The 23059-nt window shown below is 45.7% G+C and overlaps 1 protein-coding gene across 1 annotated transcript in view; it reads right to left on the bottom strand.

Annotated features, from left to right (window-relative positions):
* NCAPD2 (non-SMC condensin I complex subunit D2) overlaps nucleotides 1–23059 on the bottom strand; it is a 96405-nt gene that overhangs the window by 36777 nt on the left and 36569 nt on the right. The window contains exons 13-22 of the mRNA XM_082267370.1: nucleotides 18889–19063; nucleotides 18685–18803; nucleotides 15633–15854; nucleotides 10241–10418; nucleotides 8052–8136; nucleotides 7837–7970; nucleotides 7620–7752; nucleotides 7171–7255; nucleotides 5207–5356; nucleotides 1623–1798 (exon numbers count right to left, since the gene is read on the bottom strand). Coding sequence (XP_082123496.1) covers nucleotides 1623–1798; nucleotides 5207–5356; nucleotides 7171–7255; nucleotides 7620–7752; nucleotides 7837–7970; nucleotides 8052–8136; nucleotides 10241–10418; nucleotides 15633–15854; nucleotides 18685–18803; nucleotides 18889–19063 — 1457 coding nt within the window. The remainder of the gene's footprint in view (nucleotides 1–1622; nucleotides 1799–5206; nucleotides 5357–7170; nucleotides 7256–7619; nucleotides 7753–7836; nucleotides 7971–8051; nucleotides 8137–10240; nucleotides 10419–15632; nucleotides 15855–18684; nucleotides 18804–18888; nucleotides 19064–23059) is intronic.

The raw sequence follows: 23059 nt of genomic DNA, 5'->3' as shown, positions 1-23059 counted from the left end.
ACTGTGGGGGAAGGCGACTGTGGGGGAAGGCGACTGTGGGGGAAGGCGACTGTGGGGGAAGGCGACTGTGGGGGAAGGCGACTGTGGGGGAAGGCGACTGTGGGGGATGGTGTTCTTAGGGTCATAGATCGCATTTTTCTTCAAACAATCCTTCAGATGTTCATTGGCATGACTGTACATGTGTCTTCTTAAGGAGGGGGACGCGCAGTGTTTGAAAGAAGAAAAATGCTGACTAAGAACACCATCCCTACAGTCAAGCTCGGAGGTGGAAACATGATGCTTTGGGGCTGTTTCTCTGCATTACAGGGCCAATGGACGGGGCCATGTATTGTAAAAATCTTGGATGAGAACTTTCTTCCCTCAGCCAGAATACTGAAGATGGCTTCCAGCATGACAATGACCCAAAACATACCATCAAGCCAACAAAGGAGTGGCCCAAGAAGAAGCACATTAAGGTCATGAGTGGCCCAGCCAGTCTCCAGACCTTCAGCCTATAGAAAATTTATGGAAGGAACTGAAACTTCGAGTTGCCAAGTGACAGCCAAGAAACCTTAAGGATTTAGAGAAGATCTGTAAAGAAGAGTGGACCAAAATCCCTCCTGAGATGTGTGCAAACATGGTCAACTACAACGTCTGACCTCGGTAGTTGGAGAAACCCTTGTTGGCAAGCACCAAGTCATGTTTTGTTTGGGGATCAAATACTTATTTTACTCACTGAACTGCAACTCCATTTATAACATTTGTATCATGTGATTTTTCTGGATTTTTGGTTGATTTCTCTCATTTTCTTGGGCAAAACTTACACAATCTGCAGGGGATCAAATCATAAATTTTTCCCCACTGTACAGGGTAAGCCTTCTAAGAATATCTGTAGGTATAAAATGTCAAACAAGTGTACTGCCACTTTAATATGGTTATTTCCCAGATTCAGTTTAAAGTGACCTAGTTTTGGATAATGTGTGAAAGGGTTATAACAAACGTTACCGCTGTCCGTTTGGAAGATTTAAGTCCCGTACACACGTGCAGATTGTCGGCCGTAAATATTCAGCCGACGACCGATCGGCCGATTTTCGGCTTGTTAGTATGATGCTTCCGACAGCGCATTTTCGGCCGAACAGAATCTGTCGTGCAGGCATTAACATTTTTTGTTGGCCAACGCCAGTCAGTACAGAATTCGGCCGACAGACAGCAGATTAGCAAGACTGGGCATGCTCAGAAAAGAAAAAAAAGACAAGGAAAGTTATCCATCACATGACATCACTTCTGCAGTCGGCTGTTGTTGGCCGACAAAATTTGTGTGCAGTCTTTTGCAGTTTTCAACAGACACGACAGCCCTGGACAAAAGACGGCCGATCGTTCGGCTGACGATCAGTACGTGTGTACGAGGCTTTAGATGAAGATTTGTCACAGACAGAAAATCTGAGGTTTTAGGATGTTCGGATCTCCTAGGCAAAGAGAAATATCACTGTGGGGACAGGTTATAGACAATTGTTAGGTTTGTGTCACCTCGGATGCAGTGAGTGAGGGGAAATTCACTAACAGAGGTTGTAATCCTCCCACAATGCCCAAAGCCAGGAAACCTGACGGCTAGAATTTAGCGTTGTACACCCTCCCCCACTTACCTTGGACTTGCTGCGTTTGTTCTTTCCCTGTTTCTCAGCTTCTTGTTCCTCCTTCACCAGTCTGTGCCTCCTGAGCTCTGCACTGACCGTACATTCCAGATGCACCACCAGCTGTAAGGCCACATCTCCAGCCAGAGACAGCAGGTGGGTGAGGAGGAAAGCAGGAATGACCGACTCTAAAGGAACAAGAAAAATCAACATGGTGAATAAAAACCAGAACTGAAATAAATCGCTAACCTCATCCAGAACAAACAAAACCCGTTTGAGCGAACGTAGAATACATGGGCGACGTGAATGTGACTTTGGCTTCCTCTTAGAGGATGATCGAACGAATGTTTAATTTTCTGGTCTTGATCCTTTTTGCTCCTCTATTCCCTCCTTTCCTTTAACCACAGGTCAGGCATCGCTCCCGGCCTCTGCGATGGGACCGGAGAGCTGGTGGCGGGGGGGGATGGGATCACCTTCCGCCACCAGCAGAAGTGATTGAGTGGCTATCTAGCCATTTGGATCACTTCTGCATTATAGAGAATCGCTGGCAAAAAAGGATACTGGGATGATGCCTGTAGGTACACCCACCATCCCGGTATAACCACTGAAACCCGAGGACGTACATGACCATCCTTGGGTGGGAAGTGGTTAACCACTTTAACCCTGGAGGATTTTCCTGCTTAACGTCCAGGCCATTTTTTTCAATTTGGCACTGCGCAGATTTAACGGACAATTGCGCGGTCGTGCGACGCTGTACCCAAACGAAATTTACATCCTTTCTTTCCCACCAACAAAGGTTTATTTTGGTGGTATTTGATCCCCTCTACGCTTTTCATTTTTTCCGATAAAAAAAAAAAAAGCGAAAATTCTGCGAAAAATTGACATTTTCTACTTTGACAGTTAAAAAAATATCCAATATATTAAATTTTTGTCATATTTAGGCCAAAATGTATTTAGCTACATGTCTGACAAAAAAATCCTCAATGAGCGTATTTTTAACCGCTTTAAGACCGGCAGATTTTACCCCTTTCCTGACCAGGCCATATTTTGCAATTCGGCACTGCGTTACTTTAACGGACAATTGCACAGTCGTGCGACGCTGTGCCCAAATTAAATGTCCTTTTCCCTACAAATATAGCTTTCTTTTGGTGGTATTTGAACACCTGTGCGGTTTTTAATTTTTGAAAAAGAGTGACAAATTTTGAAAAAAAAAAAAAAAAAAAAGTTTTTTTTTTTTCACATTGATCAACAATCCCCCCCCCCCCCCCCCCCAAAAAAAAAAAAAATTACAAATGACATTTTAGGCCAATTTGTTTTTTTGCTACATATTTTTGGTAAAACAATTCTCCAATAGGGACATTGGTCCTCAAGGAAACAAAAACAAACACCAACACCACAAACACACAAACACACCCACAAACACACAAACACCCACCAACACCCACCAACACCCACCAACACCCACCAACACCCACCAACACCCACCAACACCACAAACACCCACCAACACCACAAACACCCACCAACACCACAAACACCCACCAACACCACAAACACCCACCAACACCACAAACACCCACCAACACACAAACACCCACCAACACACAAACACCCACCAACACACAAACACCCACCAACACACAAACACCCACCAACACACAAACACCCACCAACACACAAACACCCACCAACACACAAACACCCACCAACACACAAACACCCACCAACACACAAACACCCACCAACACACAAACACCAACAACACACAAACACCCACCAACACACAAACACCAACAACACACAAACACCAACAACACACAAACACCCACCAACACACAAACACCCACCAACACACAAACACCCACCAACACACAAACACCCACCAACACACAAACACCCACCAACACACAAACACCCACCAACACACAAACACCCACCAACACACAAACACCAACAACACACAAACACCAACAACACACAAACACCAACAACACACAAACACCCACAACACACAAACACCCACCAACAACACACAAACACCAACAACACACAAACACCCACCAACACACAAACACCCACCAACACACACCCACCAACAACACACAAACACCAACAACACACAAACACCCACCAACACACAAACACCCACCAACACACAAACACCCACCAACACACAAACACCCACCAACACACAAACACCCACCAACACACAAACACCCACCAACACACAAACACCCACCAACACACAAACACCAACAACACACAAACACCAACAACACACAAACACCAACAACACACAAACACCCACCAACACACACCCACCAACAACACACAAACACCAACAACACACAAACACCCACCAACACACACCCACCAACAACACACAAACACCAACAACACACAAACACCAACAACACACAAACACCCACCAACACACAAACACCAACAACACACAAACACCAACACACAAACACAAAAACACAACAAAATCTGACCAGGGGTTAAAACCATACTTTTTTCCTTTTTTTTTCCTATTGTGATGGAGTAGGGTTAACCCGTCAGATTATTATTTTTTTTCTATTGTGATAAAGGTTTTACACAGATTTGTTATCGCAGGGTTTGTACACACTTCTACCAATAAAATTCCATGACTTTTCCAGGACTTAAAGAATTCATGACCTAATGTTTCATGAAATGTCTATGTATAAATGTGAAATAAGAAGAAAATCCATGTTACACCCAGAATATTTTTACTAAAATAAATTACAAGCTTTGTGTTGTACAGTAGAATATAAAATATTTAGTTAACTATTGTAATTTAACCAATAATATCAACTATATTGGAATATACTGGAGAAAGACAGATTTACTGGGCGCTCCTGCTTGGGGATAAAGCTTCAGTCCAGGCTGTCATGATGGATAAGGTGCAGCCGAACCGCTATGGATGGCACAGATGCACAAATGTAGCGCTTACATCGAGGGCAGCTCTTTGTTCGGCCGAAGCAAAAGTCCCACGGACAGGCAGAAAAAAAGTGGTGCATGTAAATAAATTTTATTGACACATATAATTAAGAAATTACATGGAGGTGTAAGCGTCTATCATAGCTTGACGTCCTTCCGAGTCCGCGTTGTTTCCGTCGCAGGCCGGCCAGCAGCCGGGAGAACCAATCAGGGGACTTCGTGTGATCGAGGCAGCGGTCGTGGATGGCCGCACGAACGTGATGACACAGGGGGCGCATAACCGGTTTCAAGGCATGCGTGAAGCACTCCTTGTTCACACATGCTCCGAAACAGGTTGCCGCCCCCCCACGTCATCACGTTTGTGCAGCCCTCCAGTGAGGTATGCACTTCACTGCTGCCTCGATTACACTGAGTTCCCCGATTGGTTCTCCCGGCTGCTGGCCAGCCTGGGACGGAAACACATCGGACCCGGAAGGATGCCAAGCTATGATAGATGCTTACACCTCCGTGTAATTATACATAAAAACCCCAACCAATCCCAGGAGTCATTTGGGGGGGGGGGTTGGCCTAGCCAAAAATGTATTTCCCCATTTCTGGTCCCAGAGCAGAAGCCTTTCCTTGCATCCTCCTCTTACCTTCTTGGTGGTTAAACTCCTGCAGGACCTGCTGGCTGCATCTCTGTAACACTTCAGCGCAGATTTCCTCGGGCTCTTCTGCCATTTCATAGAACAACCTCACAGCGGTCTCTTTGAAGGGCAACCAGTACTGGTTCTGCTGGGCGATCCCTGACATGGAAGAAAGCAGATTTATGAGCCAGACAAAACCCTGTATGAAAATGTATTTCTTAGCTACACTTGGGGTAGAGCATCACAAGAAAAGATTTTGGTTTGTTGGAAAGAGCATCGAAGGAACACCAGGGAAGCTGGGGGGGGGGGGGGGGGGTTGTCAGCCAAGAACACCAGGGAAGCTGGGGGGGGGGTTGGCAGCCAAGATCACCAGGGAAGCTGGGGGGGGGGTTGGCAGCCAAGATCACCAGGGAAGCTGGGGGGGGGGTTGGCAGCCAAGAACACCAGGGAAGCGGGGGCGGGGAGCCAAGAACACCAGGGAAGCCGGGGGGGGGGTTGGCAGCCAAGAACACCAGGGAAGCCGGGGGGGGGGGGGGATGTGGGTTGGCAGCCAAGAACACCAGGGAAGCGGGGGCGGGGAGCCAAGAACACCAGGGAAGCGGGGGGGGGGGTGTGAAGCCAAGAACACCAGGGAAACGGAGGGGGGGGGGGCAAGAACACCAGGGAAACGGAGGGGGGGGGGCAAGAACTCCAGGGGATGTGTTATTGCTCTCGCTCTGGCGATCGCGGCGATACCTCACATGTGGTTTGAGCAGCCATTTCATTTGCGGGCGTGACTTCTGTATAAGTTTTCTTTCGTGTGACGGGAGCAGTTAAATATTTTTTTTTCCTATTTTTGTTTTTTATTTTTTTTAATTTTAGCACAGGTTTTAAAAAAAAAATAAAAAAAAATCTTATCACTTTTATTGATGTGAGAAGCAATGTAAATATCCCTTGTGACAGCAATAGGCAGTGACAGGTAGGGTCACTTACCATAGTGTATACGCCCACATGTGTGACTATAGTCACATGGGCTACTCAGATGTGATAGTTTTCAGTGAGTTTGTGCTAAACATTTCCTCCCTGAGCACGTGCAGAGTTGCCACCACAGCTGCAAAATCCCTCGCTGAAATTGGGGACATGGACAGAAGGGGGAGAGAGAGCAAGCAGGATCAATCAGGATTTTTGCAAAATGCGCTTTACTTTTTTTTTATTTTTCCTCTTTACTTTTACACTGCCTTAAAAAAAAAAAAAAAGTACATCACTTATAACTAACAAGAAATGTAAACATCTCTAATGGCAACATTGAAGCATGACAGGTCCTCTTTATGCAGAGATGTGGGGTCAAAAAGACCCCACATCTCTCCTCTACAATGAAAAGCATCAGATTTTTTTTTTTTTTCTTCAAAAGGAAAGCAGGCTGTTTACATCACCAGTGAACCGTAATCTCAGGTCCTCCTAGGCCAGTGATGGTGAACCTTGGCACCCCAGATGTTTTGGAACTACATTTCCCATGATGCTCAACTGCCATGCAGAGTGCATGAGCATCGTGGTAAAAACGTAGTTCCAAAACATCTGGGGTGCCAAGCTTCGCCATCACTGTCCTAGGCCATAGGGTTGAGCAGGGGCCATCTTTCCTCTGCTTCTCTATGAAGAGTCTGTATGGGGCCCTGTAGGGAGGTTTCACCCCATTTTGGCGCTTCTTGCTATGCTGCCCACCACTCATGAGTGCTTTAAGACATCCCCAATCATCCCGGATATGTATGACAAAAGGAGCCCTGCTCCTAAATGGAGGCGGGGCAAAAAAAAAAAAAAAAGTTACCTGCCAGGGCCCCGGAACTGCATGTCGCGGGAGATACAAATTGTGCATTCCTGCAACGGTGAATGAACTGAGAAAAGTCCAAGAACCAGGACGCAATTGCTGGTTGTCATGGTGACCTGGGATTTGTGGAGCCCTGATTTAAACAGTCAAAAAAAAAAAAAGTAAGCCTTACCTCCCACGACAGCTTCTTTCAGGTTTTGGAAGAGACCGTGGTCATTGGGAAGGCGAAATGGTGCAGATTTTTTACCAAGAGGTGACTGCAAAAACAAAAAAAGAATTTCTAAAATTATCTGATTTCCTATTAAAAAGACTTCTGCCAAACCATTTATTGCAACAATATTCCCATAAGATTATCCGGTCAATTTACTAAAATTAATAATCTTTAAAATATAAAAACACACTTCTGATGCAGCCAACACACCAAGTATCAGATTATAGCAGCACCAGAGATATTCAGGAATGAAAATATAACACCGCTAGCCAAAGAGCACTTTTTTTTTTTAAATAGAAAATTTCTGGGATACTTGAGGTGTAAAATATATATATATATATATATATATATATATATATATATATAATCTGGAGGGGATTTGCAGTACACATTCACCGGTTTAGACCAACCTTTTGACTATCTGAAATTTTCAAGATGCAGTTGCAGACATCTTGAGCGAGCCGATAATCCTTCTGCCCATCCTGAGCCAGGCCCAGCTTCACCAGAGTCTCTATATTACTGAGCACAATCTCCGGCTGACCCCTATAAAGAAGTAGAAGCCAGTAAGGTTACAGAAAACCGCTTCTAAAAAAACACATTGATCAGACCCCTATACTGGGGACTTACCGGGACATCATCCCCAATATCATGACAGCAGCTCTGCGCTCCAGGTCAGAACAAGGAGACTTGAGAGTAAACTTTTCCCAAAGCAGCTGGGTGACAGCGGGGTGGATTTCCCCCTTCTGCACAAACTCCAGAACCTACCAGAAAATGAGATACAAGTAGAGCAAAACCTCAATGTAACAAAACCCAAACTAAGAAAAGAAATGTTTCATACTCACTATCTCCTCCAGAGACTGGATCACTCCGGCAGAGGAGTCCACCATCAGCAGAGAAAGGTTACGGATCAGATTCTGAGCTCTCACCCTACAGGAAAGTTTAAAAAGAAATTGTTTGGATAAAAATACGTAGCCAATTATCCACAGAAGAAAAAGCTTAATAGTCCCCTGTCCGGCTTCAGTTCATCTGATCTTTGTTCTGCCCCATTCAATTGTCACAGAAGACTTCCAGGAATGTCAGATGCACGAAGTGGTCCTGTCTGCTGCACTCAGACACTGTTTCTTGTAGCAAGGTAAAGCCCTGTACACACTGGTAGAATGTCAACATTCTGAATGTGTTTGTCAGTCTGTCCAACAGAAGGCGGCTGAACAGCTACGGTCGGACATGAATGCAGGAAAATCAGTAGCCGACCGACTCCAAATCAGCGCTCTTAGCCAGTGGCAAAGATGGCTGATTGAAGCGTTCTGGCTCACCTGAGCGCCTCTCAATCCAGCAATGTCCACAAGAACCTTGGCTGTCCCGGGACCCCTTCTCCTGATTGGCTGAGACAGCAGCGGGAGCCACTGGTTCCCCCTGGTGTCAACCACAGCTAGTGAACCAATGAGGAGAGATCCAGGGGCTGGGCAGGGCTCGGAAGCGAGCACATACCACTGCCCTATAGCAAGTTAGAGCCTTTGCTATTGGGGGCACTGGTCAAGGAAGAGGAGCAAGGAGCAGCGTGGGGGGGGGGGGGGGGGGGGATTGGGGCTGCTCTGTACAAAACCATTACAGATCAGGTTAAAAAATTTTTTTTTTATAAATGAAGCAGAACCTTTAATGCCAATTTAAAGTGCATTTCTGCTTCTGCAGCCAAAATTTGGAGAGCACCTACTTTATATCGGTCACATTTATCCATTCACACAGCATACATATACATCGTATCAGATCACTTCCAGCTTAGAATGTACTGCGTTGTGGCATCCTCTCCTCTTCTCAATTCAAGTCTATAAGTCAGTTCTGACCTGGCTGGCAGACTTCATTATTTTGTACAAGAAAACACCATTCTGGGTGATACACATGATACGGTGCTGGCCCAGCTCCTGCTGGAAGACATGTAGCAAAAGAACTCTGTTTGGCCAAACTCAAATGAACCATCTCTACTGCAAAATGTTTAAAGAAGCAAAACCCTTCATAAAACAGCAGTATGGGAAGGTGTCAACAGTTTATCTCCTTCGTTTTGCTTTTAGGATTTTGTCATAAAAAGGTGGTGAATTTGAGTGCAGCCAGCCAGAGATCTTTCGCTACAAGTCTCCTTTACTGAATTTCTCTAAAGGCCATACGCGAGAAGGTTTAACATTTACCGATTTAAAGGCTACTCATAAAAAAAAAAAGGAACAATTTACGAGCATTAAGTGCCGGTTCACACTTGTGCGATGCGGGAAGGCTGCGAATTTGCAGCCTGGTCCCGCATAGCATCCGCACCTCTGGCAGTTCACACTGCCATATGCGATATGCATATACGCAATTAAATGTTACGACACCCCCAGTTTGATCGCATATCGCAGTGCGATCTGACAGTTCGCACAGGATCGGATCGCACTAGTGTGAACCACTATGTGATCCGATCCGGATGCGGCTGAAAAAAGGGTCCCTGTGCGTGTTTGGTGCGGATACAGTGCAAATTCAGCCATACAAAGTGTATGGCTGAATTTGCATCTGCACAGGAGATGGCATGTAATTCGGAGCAGTGCGCTTCGAATTACATGCGATCTCGAAAGCTGCACATATGTGAACCGGCTCTAAAGGAAACTCCTGCCGCGGTCTATCACAGCCATTGAGAAAGCCTGGGAAGGGACGGAGCTTCGCTGTGTCCCCCATAGACACACAGAGGTTGCTCAGGAGCAAACACTCACTAGTGCCCAAAAGAGCAAGTAAATGTGGGGGCACTTGGCTGGGGGGGGGGGGGGGGGGGACAGAAGAGTCAGCGGGGGACCTGAAAAGGAGGATCAAGGCTTCTCTGGAGAAGGAGAGAGGACAACAGAGGATGAGGGAAAGGGAGGAGCACTTTAATTTTCTACTGCATCTTACATTTTAAGAAAGACAAACAACCAATGAGTGGAGGAAGGTACCCTCACCCCAATCAGTCAGAACAAAACATTTAAAAAAGACGGCTCTGGTATTCTGACTACAGTCAGTGGGGACAACTAGTTACCTTTCAGATTCGGAGCCTGAAGGAGAGAGGTACAGCTGGCGATAAGCACCCACCACTGCATCACGAACACCAGGCTCCTTTGACCAGATAAGTGGCAGCATGCGGCGTACACCAATCACAGCCTGAGGCACCCCGAACTGTGACACCGTGACAAAGAACTCAATGACTTCCTGTACCACTGCAGGAGAAAAAGAAGAAGGTTTAAGCTCAAACCATTTTAAATATTTGCACATATTTCTGTTTACAATGGAAAAAAAAAAAAAAAAACACCCCCCTGCACAGCACTGATCCAAAAATATCAAGGCCCTTAAAAATCTGTTGGCGGGATAAGCTCCATATCCTTCCCAGAAGCCCTCAAATGTTAATTTCAAATTTACATATAACAGTGTCAGATACCTTTTCTTGATCTCACCCCGTCTATTAGTGATGAGCGTTATCTTACCACCAACCAAGCGCTGGCAATACCATACTCCACGCATCCAGCTCTCACCCCGCCCCCCTGATTAACAGTATACCTTATGCACAGTATTTGCAGATGTGTAGAAACTGTTGGTCTGAAGATGACCATTAGTCAATCTATCAATGTTTCTCAACTCGTCCTCAGGACCAATGAAAAGGCCAGGTTTGCAAGAAAACTGAAATACATCACAGGTGATATCAGTTGCTGCTCAGTAACTGCAGTATTCTAGTCTGCATCTCACCAAGGGAATACTTAAAATCTGGCCTGTCAATGCGCCCTGAGGACCGGAGTTCAGAGACACTGATCTAGGATACTAAAAAAAAAAAAAAAAAAGATCGCTCACCCGTGGATATTCCAAATCCCTATTAAGGAAAGCATTCGATAGAGCGAAAGCCCAATCTATTTGGAAATACATCTAAAAAACCAGTCCAATACGGCTAAACTCATTACATTAACAAATCGCTAAGATCACTTGTGTCAGGACACGGCCATCTATTGTAGGAAGATCACATTTTATCCAAATATGTACAACCGACCCCGGAACTTGTCTTCAGACGGGCCATGTCCTTGCGTGATACACCTCCAGCCATTAGATCGGTCTCCCTCAACCTCTGGACCAGGGGCACGTATCGGTGTGGGCGGTGTCACCGTTGCCTCTGGGTTACCGAGGGTCGAGGCATACGTCTACCCAATAGCATCGATCATGGCATCATGCTGAATGTAGAACCCGGGGGGGGGGGGGGGCGGGGGTCATGCATTTTATGTGGGTAAAACTATCAGGGAATTTGCCCCTAGGTTTAGGGACGGGGTCTACTATTCTGGTAATGGCAAAGTGGTCACCCCCGTCACCAGACATACAGGCCTGCATCATGGCTTTGACAGTTCAACTCTTCTCCTCTTGGATTCGGGGGAACCACCTCCAGCACAGAGGGGGGAGATTGGGATAATCTGATGCTTTGATCCAAAAACCTTTGGATTAAAAAAACTGGCTGCAACTACCTCTCCAGGAATGAGAGAATTCCTATAAACTATTCATTTAACCCCTGATTTTTCTAAAGTCTAATCCATGACTACACAGGGTCCTTTGTAACATCCTTTCAAATGGCTGGCCCATCGATTGTTTAGATAATTACCATGCACATACAATAATGTGACATTTCATTTTTGTTTTCATGTAGTGGATATTTGATTATTTTGCCCTATTGTATTTATTAATTTCAAAAAGACCCAATTTGCATTGATCCCCTTTCTTTTTCCTTCCACCTGGTCCTCATCTCTTACCCTTTGGATATGGGCGCCACTGGTTGGCTGGGTCACCTTTCATGGGTGGCGGATTCTCCTGGGCAAGTGCACAATCTCCCTTATCCATTTCCGGTCTGTATTACCCCCTCTATCCACCAGATGGTGGCCATATGTGTGGATGGGCGGGCGGCTTGTCTGTTTTAGCGACGTCCTTGGAGCTCAATGGCGACTCCCAGCGGTACTGCATATGCGTCGGGTGACGCATGCACAGTCCGGGATCAGGTCCGGCCACATCATCCACCTGCTGCAGTAGTGCGGCATCAGGTCAGAGATTCCTATATATAGGGAGCATACCTCCCTGGCACGCATAGGAGTGACATGGCAATGTGATCTATGAGCCTAGGTAAGAGGCTATTGGCAGCCGAGACCTCGATTTATATACAATCATTGATACGATCTTTAACATGTATAACAGCTTTGATAATGGGCAATTATAAACTTATCTCCTCGGACACTTAAACCGATATATCATTGGCTATGAATGCCTGGGGGCCTCTCTCTGTTTATGATGAACTGTTTGGTTCTTCTTCATGCATACATTTGTGAGGTTTGTTATGCCTCTTCGTTTACTCTGTGTGTGCACGCGCATGTATGTGTGCACGTGCATAGGTGTGTGCGCGCGAATATGTGTATGTATGTGTGCGCGCGCGCATGTATTTGTGTGCGCATGTATATGTATACACACACACACCTATTCTTTATTTAGGCAATATCAACATTATTGCTCTTCCTTTTATTCCTGAGGTCACCATAAACCTCTTAGGAATTTTTTGCCTACTCTAATTTGTGTCTGGCACCCTCCATAGTCCATCTAATATACAGCTCAGCTTATATCACGCTCCTGATGATACACCTGGAGTCATCATGGAAACCTAAGAAAAATACCCAGTCGATTACGGCTCAATTTAACTCGTTCCCATTGTCGCTCATTGATCAATTATTTAGCATTTGTTGGTATTATCGATATTACCAGTAGATACATACCGTTTCCTTTGGCTATGTGCTTGGGGGTTATAAATTATTCATATTTGAAAGCCCCATATTAAATTTATCCTAGTGTCATTTCCACAACAGACCATTCGTAAAAATACTATTTATACCCCCGTTTTCTGGATCCCACACTTGCCCGTGAGATACTCCTGTTGCCTCTTGATTGGGTTGACCATAGTCCATATGTTCCATCTCCCACCCGTTGGATTTGGGCGTTCAACTGGGAGGAGGGATGGGGATATGTTATGTTCCCACATGGGATGATGGATGTACCATTGTATCTATAATAAAATGTGTTACCCCTGTCTATTAGCATCTTTTCATAGATTAACTACCTTGTGCCCACGCTATTGCCAAAAGACGGCTACAGCGGGGACCTAATTTGCTGGGAGGGTGTACATTGACGTCCTCCCGTGCACGAGCGGCCTGCACACTCCCTGCTGAGAGGCCCGGCTCGCTCTGTGATCAGAGAGTCCATGAGACTCACCTGATCACAGATCTGAGAAAGGAGACGCTCCCACCCCCTTACCACGTGATCAGCTGTCAGCTAATGACAGCTGATCATGTGACGTGAACAGCAGCCGGCAATCAGCTCAGTGTGAGGAGAAAAAAAAAAAAAAAAAAAAAAAAAACAACACACACGATCGCTGGCTGCTGTCAGGGACTTTGGTCCCGAAGAGGAGGGGGATTATTTGTACCTACCAGTGCCCTTCAGCGCCGCCTCATCAGCGCAAATCAATGAAGGAAAAAAATTAACCGTTTGCAAAATTTTTTAACTATAAAGTTTTTTTTTTCCCTTCAAAATGTTCAGTCTTTTTTGGTTGGTTCAGCAAATAAAAACCCTCAGTAGTGATTAAAAATACCACCCCCAAAAGAAAGCTATTGGTTTGAAAAAAAAAAAAAAAAATTCATATGGGTACAGTGTTGCATGACCATGCAATTGTCATTCAAAGTGCAGCAGCGCTGAAAGCTGAAAATTGGCCTGGGCAGGAAGGGGGTGAAAGGGCCCGGCAGGCAAGTGGTTAATTCCTCCTGAACAATACTCCTGATGAAATGGACCCCCCGAAACAGGTTGGGTGAATTGGAGGTGGATTAGTGGTCCCTCTTTGTGGGGAATCACGCCACTATCATTTAATCTAACACTAGAGGAATTTGTCTCAAGCGTTTTGGTTTAGTCCCTCTAAGGGCTCATATGCCCCCCCAGTGGACTAATATGCCATCATGTGCACCCCCCTTTTCATGGGTGGTTGTGTGGATTTAATATATGTATAAACTAATAAATGTATCTTTTTTTAAATAAAATAAATGTATCTTTTATATAAAGTATTATTGTGTTGCAAGTCCTTAATGCCTCAACCCAATTCTCCAACATTATATGAACTTTAGGACATCGGTACATTTCCATCCATCTAATACTTTGTAGCACTTCCCTATATTTAGTCTCCATATGAACGTCTGCAGATCTCAAACATCGTTACAAGGGTGCTGGAGGTGGGAGGGGCCAAACGACTTTCACACAAAGGACTGCACCAAAGCATGGGTGCTGGAGGTGGGAGGGGCCAAGCTACTTTCACACAAGGGACTGCACCAATGCATGGGTGCTGGAGGTGGGAGGGGCCAAGCTACTTTCACACAAGGGACTGCACCAATGCATGGGTGCTGGAGGTGGGAGGGTCCAAGCTACTTTCACACAAGGGACTGCACCAAAGCATGGGTGCTGGAGGTGGGAGGGGCCAAGCTACTTTCACACAAGGGACTGCACCAAAGCATGGGTGCTGGAGGTGGGAGGGGCCAAGCTACTTTCACACAAGGGACTGCACCAAAGCATGGGTGCTGGAGGTGGGAGGGGCCAAGCTTTCACACAAGGGACTGCACCAAAGCATGGGTGCTGGAGGTGGGAGGAGCCAAACGACTTTCACACAAGGGACTGCACCAAAGCATGGGTGCTGGAGGTGGGAGGGGCCAAGCTACTTTCACACAAGGGACTGCACCAAAGCATGGGTGCTGGAGGTGGGAGGGGCCAAGCTACTTTCACACAAGGGACTGCACCAAAGCATGGGTGCTGGAGGTGGGAGGAGCCAAACGACTTTCACACAAGGGACTGCACCAAAGCATGGGTGCTGGAGGTGGGAGGGGCCAAGCTACTTTCACACAAGGGACTGCACCAAAGCATGGGTGCTGGAGGTGGGAGGGGCCAAGCTACTTTCACACAAGGGACTGCACCAAAGCATGGGTGCTGGAGGTGGGAGGGGCCAAGCTACTTTCACACAAGGGACTGCACCAATGCACGTTTGTTTACTTCCTATGGGTTTTGCATTCTCATACAAGTTTGTGGGAAGGCAAATCCACTTGAAATGGGTCAAAAAAGGCTCCCATCAATTAATTGGGTGATCTCAGAAGCATCTCACAAGCCTAAAGTCTGCTAACATGGGCACAAAGTGTAAGGTTTACATAAAAAAAAAAAAAAAAAAAAAAAAAAAAAAAAAAACACCATACAAATCTAGGAGTTCAGCTTAAAAATAGAATAATATATCTTTTTTTTATTTTTTAAATGTAACTTTATTTTATATATTTAGCGCCTGTATTTTATATTGTAGCCCTTTGTTGTTTATTAAAAGCTTGGCCAATCAATGCACTTACCCGACGATGCCGCTTCATACATCATCTTGCTGATGACATCAATGGCTTCCTCAATCTTTAAGGCAAAGTAGTGAGCGTCTGTCAGGTACTGGACCAGCATTTCTTGTTTGCTCAGATCACCCGGGTCCTGGGTGTCCGGAGTTTCTTCAGAGGTCTTGCTTTCTCCATCGGGGGGAGGCAACTGCCCCTCACTTGGCGGGGATTCCAAATTTTCACTCTTTGCTGCTCAAAAAGAAAAATCACAGATAGAACTACAATGCTAGGAACCTTTCAATGCTATATTACACAAGACAAACACATGCAATGCACAGATAAATCAGCCACACGGGCTGACAGTGCGCCTACAATTCATGTGGCTTCAGTCAAGATATTCCGTTTTTCCAAGCATCATTGTGCATGACATAAAAAGACTACTTTTTGGGGTGGGGGAGGAATGACAAACGGACATGGAATGCCAAGCCATACAATGAGAGCATAACTACCAGGAATCTCAAGTCCATACCTTCCCTATGCACTTCAACGGGTTATGGAGATAAGGGGGGAAAGGAAGGGATATGAGAAGATGGCAGTGTAACTCATCAGGAATGAGGTAGGCAGGGCTTACACCAAAACACCTGATGGGAATTTATTAAGGTGCAGACAATCTCAAGCAGCTGCACATGGCAACAATAAGCATTTTCAAAGCAGAGCCCCACCCAAAAGCAGAAACTTCACTTGTTTGCTTCTCCGGAAGTTTTGTAGATCGCCACACAATTGCTCCGGGTGCAGGTGTCAGGAAATGAAACCTTAGTTTCACAGCATGTTTCCTTCTGCGCATGCGCAAGTCGCGCTGAGCTTTCTGAATGGTCCCGCTGTCTTCTGGGTCCTGTGTCTCTCCCAGAAGGCAGCAAAGGAGGGGGGCAAAGTTTTGTAGATCACTGCACAAATGCAGCAATCTTACCTGTGAGTAAATACCTTGTTTTACCTTGTAAACAATACCTTGTTTTGACAGGTATCTGCTCCCCCCGCTGCCACATTTGGCAACTTTCAAAGCGAGGGGGGGGGGGGGGATGCCTGTCAAAACCAGGTATTCCCTCCCAGGCAAGATTGCTGCATTTGTGCAGCGATCAAATGAAACTTTCGGCCCCTCCTCCTCCCTTCTGGGAGAGACCCCCCCAGGACCAATAACTCAGCGGAACCATTCAGAAGGCACAGCGTGACTTGCGCATACGGAGAAGAAAACATGCTGTAAAAGGATTTGTTTTCTGATTCCTTAGTGAAGACAGACACCTGCAACCATCCGGGTGCCGGCATCCATGACAGTAAGTGTCCTTATATAAAAAAACTCGGCAGTTACAGTATTTTAGCTGGGAACTTTTCATTTTTTTTTTTTTAACAGGCTGGAACTTCTCAAAGTGGTTCTAAAGGCTGAAAGCTTTTTTTTTTTTAAACTTAGTTTTCTATGCATTGAAGATAAAAAAAAAAAAAATCCTTCTGCAGCGGGAGCCAAATCACAGCCAGTGAGGAAAGAAAGAAGGTGGGGCTGAGCCACGCCTTGTGTGTCAATGGACACAGAGCGTGGCACTGTTAGGCTGGTTATTTTGGGGGGGGGGGGGGGGGGGGGACGGGCTGAGAGCACCAGCGGGTGACCCCATAAGAGGATCAGGGCTGCTCTGTACAAAAACTAGAGCAGTCAAATAAAACAATGTTTGTTACTTTAAAATAAAAACAAAAAATGATCACTTATAGACTCGATTCACACTAGAGTGACTTGTCAGCCTGACAAGTCGCGCTCCCTCGCAGTCCGTTCTAATAGGAGTGACACAAGTCGCTCCGACTTAGAAAAAGGGTCCTGTACTACTTCTGGGGGGACCTGGAGCGACTTGCACAGACTTCCATTATGTGAAGTCCGTGCAAGTCGCGATGCACGGCACTGCACAAGTCGCCCCCGAAGTAGTACAGAGTTGTGCCGCCCCAGTGTGAACCGACTCTAAAGCCCCGTACACACGTACCGATCGGCCGTCTTTTGTCCAGGGCTGTCCTGTCGGTTGAAAAGGGCAAAAGACTGCACACGAATTTTGTCGGCCAACAACAGCCGACTGCAGAAGTGATGTCATGTGATGGTTAACTTTCCCTGTGTTTTTTCTTTTCTGAGCATGCCCAGTATTGCAAATCTGCTGTCTGTCGGCCGAATTCTGTACTGACTGGCGAACAATCGGCCGCTCTGGTGTCGGCATACAAAAATTTTAATGCCTGCACGACAGATTCTGTTCGGCCAAAAGTGCGCTGTCGGCAGCATCATACTAACAAGCCGAAAATCAGTTTCGGCCAAACAATCGGTACGTGTGTACGGGCCTTTAGGCCCCTTTCCGTCGACTGAGCCATTCTGCTCAGCGGGGGATCCATCCGCCGATCCCCACTGAGCAGGCGGATGACAGCTCTGTCTCTGTGCAGAGATGGAGCTGTCAGGTCCCTGCTCTTGGGGGAATCAGATGAGAACGGACCGTCTGCCAGTGCTCATCCGATCCGCCAGATGGATGGAACATAGGGTTTCCATCAGTCCGGATTTGACGGACAGGATTAGTTCGGATGTTAACAGACATGTCTGCGCTGACATCCGCTGCCCCATAGGGATGCATGGGGCATCCGTTCAGATCCGCCAAAAAACGGACAGGCGGATCTGAACGGACCGTTTGTGTGAAAGGGACCTATAAGTGAACAAGCTAAAGCTAGAAGCCTGGTTAGCATGCAAGCTGTTCCAGATTTTGCCACCTCTAGTTTTAGTAAACCCATCCCCCCCATTTGTGTTGTCAGCTCAAGTAGGGAGTTAGGAGCATGCCATTTTTTTGATACATTTATCATCTCTCAGGACTTGCAGCATGTTTAAAGGGATAAAAAACATGGAGAAATGCGCATGCATTTACTAACTTTGTTTTTCATTTTGCCTTGACATATCCTTTAAGCAGAAATCAAAAAAATGTATTGTGCACACGTAGAGTATTTTTAGTACTGTGGGTTGCCCTATAGCTGTGCTTAAATCGACATTTTAAAACCCAATATAAGCAGACGCTACCTGTAAAGATTTGCTCCAGAATTCCCAGCACTGCTTCATCCTCGGCATCTTCACCCACTCCGAACAAGGGATCATCCGGGAAGATCGATATTCCTTTCTTCACCAAGAAGATGGCGTGTCTGAAAACAGGCAGAGATTGAAAAACGGAATGCCACAATGCAGGTGGCAGTATTCCACCCCCGGGGTCCCCTCCCCCACACTGACTTGTAACTGGTGATCTTCAGGAGATGCAGAACACGCTCATGTAACTGCTCTATTGCAGCGATTTCTTCTTCAGGGTCCTCATCTTCCTCGGTACTCTCCTGTGCGAGGGTGTGCAAAGTTTCCTTTAGTTCAGGGATCATGGCTTCCCATTCCTCCTCCGGAGAAATCACCACCACTAACAAAAAATAAAATAAATCATTTTAAGAATAGAAGGAAACACATTTTAGAGAAAGCGCAGGAGGTCACAGAAAGAAATACACTGCTGTATAAACATTTTATTTTTGTTTCATCAGCAATGTCCAAGCAGCAAGCTCCCGCTGCTATCAATCTCCAATGAGGACAGACAGCGGCTGGGATCGTGCAGATCCCTGAAACTGATGGGCTCAGGGAAGGGGGGAGAGAAAAAAAAAAAAAAAAAAAAAAAAAAAAGGGGGGGGGGGTGCGGCTCCTGCAACAAAGGTTTTTCACCTTAATGCATAGAATGCAGTAAAGCCTTGTAAAAACACACACACACACACACACACACACACACACACACACAGACACACACACAGACACATTGTCTTACTTCCCCTCCTCTGTGCAGGTGGTTTTGCACAGAGCAGCCCAGATCTTCCTCTTCTTAGGTCCCTCCCTCCTGTCAAGTGCCCCCACACAAGCAGCTTGCTATGGGGGCACCCGAGCTGCAGCTCTGTGTCCATTCAGAAACTGAGCTGCAGTTCGGCCCCACCCCTTCTCTCCTGATTGGCTCACCGACTTCTCCATTGGCTTCTGCCGCTGTCAATGAGGAGGGAGGAGTCCCAGGACGGCTGAGAGACTCGTGGACATTGCTGGACAGAGGGGGGCACAGGCAAGTATTAGGGGGTGCTGGGGAGGCTGCTAAACACAGAAGGCTTTTTATCTTAAAAAAAAAAAAAAAAAAACCTTTTCTGACTTTACAACTCCTTAAGGGGGAAAAAACCTTGAAACTTAACCCTATAATGCCACACTACCGAGTTTGACAGTGGTGCCACACGTTAAAAGGCTAAAAGAGGTCTAGGATCATAACAAACGTCTCTCTGCTTTATTACAAGATAAGATACCTCAAAAAAAAAAAAAAAAAAAAAAAAAAAACCACACACGGTAGCCTTGGATCAAAATATCTGATTGGCACTACCACCTAACCTAATACAGAAGCTTGAGGGGATAAGTAGCTTGCTTCTTTTCTTTATCTTAAAGCGGAGTTCCACCCAAAAGTGGAACTTCCACTTTAGGGTAGGCTTGTGACGGTATCAGATTTTCATGCTGCGATTAATTGATTAAGGTTTTGCCACGGTATACGGTATTATCACGGTATTCTATTATTAAATTTCCACCTCACTTCAATTTCATTGCTGAATTTAGGGGCTTTGGTTCACTTATGCACATTATTATATAGTCAGTCAGTACAGACTCTGTGAACCAGGCCTAAAATAGGTCATCAAGCAGTGTCTGGCCTAACTGGTGATAACTGGTCCTGGCGCTCGGCTCCGATCCGATGGCCTGGTCATTAAGAGGGCAAATCCTTGTGGTCAAGAAGTGGTTAAACCTGAAGGAGGTGTTGTTTATAAATTACTTTATTATTGCTTTAGGCCTGGTTTACATGTATGCGGGTTGGTGGTTCACATGTATGCGGGTTGGCAGCCCACATTTGCACAGGCATAGCAGCCCATTGATTTGAACGGGCTGCTATGCCCTCATTTTCTGCAGAAAAAAGGTGCATGCAGCATTTTTTTAAAATTCAGTGGCCTTGAAATCCATCCTGCTTTTGCACCATGCGACTAACCTGCAGTTCCTGCTCTGGCAAGCTTTCTGCATTTTTTGTAGACACTGCTTGATGGCTATATAATAATGTAATGTGGGCTGCTATGCGTGTGTGTGTGTGTGTGTATATGTGTATATATATATATATTTATTAGAGCTGCACGATTCTGGCCAAAATGAGAATCACGATTTTTTAGCTTGGAATAAAGATCACGATTCTCTCACGATTCTCTGTGTAACAAAAAAAAAAAAAATTGGGATAACTTTACTGTTACGTTTTTTTTTTTTTTTTTATTCATTAAAGTCTAATCATTGCGTTTGAAAGACTGCTGCGCAAATACAGTGTGACATAAAATATTACAACAATCGCCATTTTATTCTGTAGGGTCTCTGCTAAAAAAATATATAAAATGTTTGGGGGTTCTAAGTACTTTTCTAGCAAAAAAAAAAGTGATTTTAACTTGCAAACAGCAAGTGTCAGAAAAAGATCCAGTCTTTAAGAGGTTAAACTTCCTTTCTCCCTGGCAGAGGGAAGGAAAAGATACAAATGTAATCATTTTTGTTTATAGTTAGGAGACTTAATGCTGAAAGGTGTTAGCTGAGTGAGTGAATGAGTCATCCAGCTCACTGAAATGTATCAATTCACAAGTCAGGCAGACTTGACAGAGAAACTCGGTATTTTAAAAATGCCACAATAACAATACCGTGGCTATGCAATACCGCGATATATCGAATTACCGAAAACTGGCATATGTCTACTTTAGGGAGTCCTGACCCCCCGACATTCCACATTTGGCATGTCATTTTTTTTGGGGGGGGGGGGGGGAGCAGGTACCTAGTTTTGACAGGTACCCGCTCCCACTTCCGTTCGGAGCGCCGCGGCGCCCTGAACGGAAGTTCTCCTCTCCCCCTCCCTGCAATCTTCTGGGACACGTCAGAGGTCCCAGAAGATTGCCGGCCAATCACGGCGCGCAGCGCGACTCGCGCATGCGCAGTGGGTACCCGGCTAGAAAGCCGCAAACTGTCACAGCCGGGTGCCCACAGCAGTGATGCCGGCGCCGAGGATCGAGGCTTCGGGCGGCCGCATCGCTGGACAGGTGAGTGAATGGCTGGAACTCCGCTTTAAATTCCAGCACATCTGAGGGATTTCCATGGCCAACTTATGGCCACTTTGGGTTTTTGTTGGAAGAATGGGCTGAGTCAGGGATCTTTCACTAAATGTAGCCTTAGAGATTATATATATATATATATATATATATATATATATATATATATATATATATATATATATATATATATATATATATATATATATATATATATATATATATATATATATATATATATACCTAGAAATGTAGATCGAGGTAATACTTTATATAAATCGCAGTAGTTAAGAGTGATGCTTTACACTTAAGAGGACAACCTATTTTCTAGTGAATGTTCTCTTAGAGGTTTCTATACCCCCCTCCCCCCTCTCCTTAATGAAAGGGGAGTTTGTGTGTTTCCTATTCCTACAGACTTTAAAAAACCTTGAAAGATAAGGAAGCAGGATGCTACATTCCAAAGACCAATTTCAAGAACCAGCTCTGACCGGAGAGAGATTACAGCTAAAGGATGGGACAGTTGATTAACTGTTACTTTACCAGAAGTGGACATTGATTGGATGAAATATGCTATTACACTTTGGATGAGCCCAAAAACACACCTATGCTTCATACATATCACTATAAAAAGTTCATGTTCTATTGTCTTTGTAGATTTTGAGACACGTGGCAGATTTGCTCGGTCTGATCTACTTATTTTTATGCGCATGAAAATTAAACGGATCTACCTTGTTTTCCAAATTGCCGATATTCAGTATTGAGTTCTTTAAAGCGGAGTTCCAGCCATTTACTCACCTGTCCAACGGTCCAGCGATGCGGCCGCCGGAAGCCTCGATCATCTCCCTCGGCATCACTGCTGTGGGCACCCGGCTGTTACAGTTTGCGGCTTCACAGCCGGGTACCCACTGCGCATGCGCGAGTCGCGCTGCGCGCGACGTGATTGGCCGGCAATCTTCTGGGACCTCTGACGTGTCCCAGAAGATTGCAGGGAGGGAGGGGGAGAGAACTTCCGCTCAGGGCGCCGCGGCGCTCCGAGCGGAAGTGGGAGCGGGTACCTGTCAAGACTAGGTACCCGCTCCCCCCCCCCCCTCCCCAAAAATGACATGCCAAATGTGGCATGTCGGGGGGTCAGGACTTCCTAAAGCGGAAGTTCCACTTTTGGGTGGAACTCCGCTTTAAATAAGAAACTCACATTTTTACACCATGTTAAGACGCCTTTTGGGAGCTCCATGAATGTTAACCTACGCCTTGATGACTCCATTGTGATTCCCTACGGAGAACTC

Source organism: Pelophylax lessonae, assembly GCF_965119305.1.
Source record: "Pelophylax lessonae genome assembly, chromosome: 9".
Taxonomy (NCBI): Eukaryota; Metazoa; Chordata; class Amphibia; order Anura; family Ranidae; genus Pelophylax; species Pelophylax lessonae.
The sequence above is the reverse complement of the archived record's forward strand: the minus strand, read 5'-3'. Positions and strand labels throughout refer to the sequence as shown.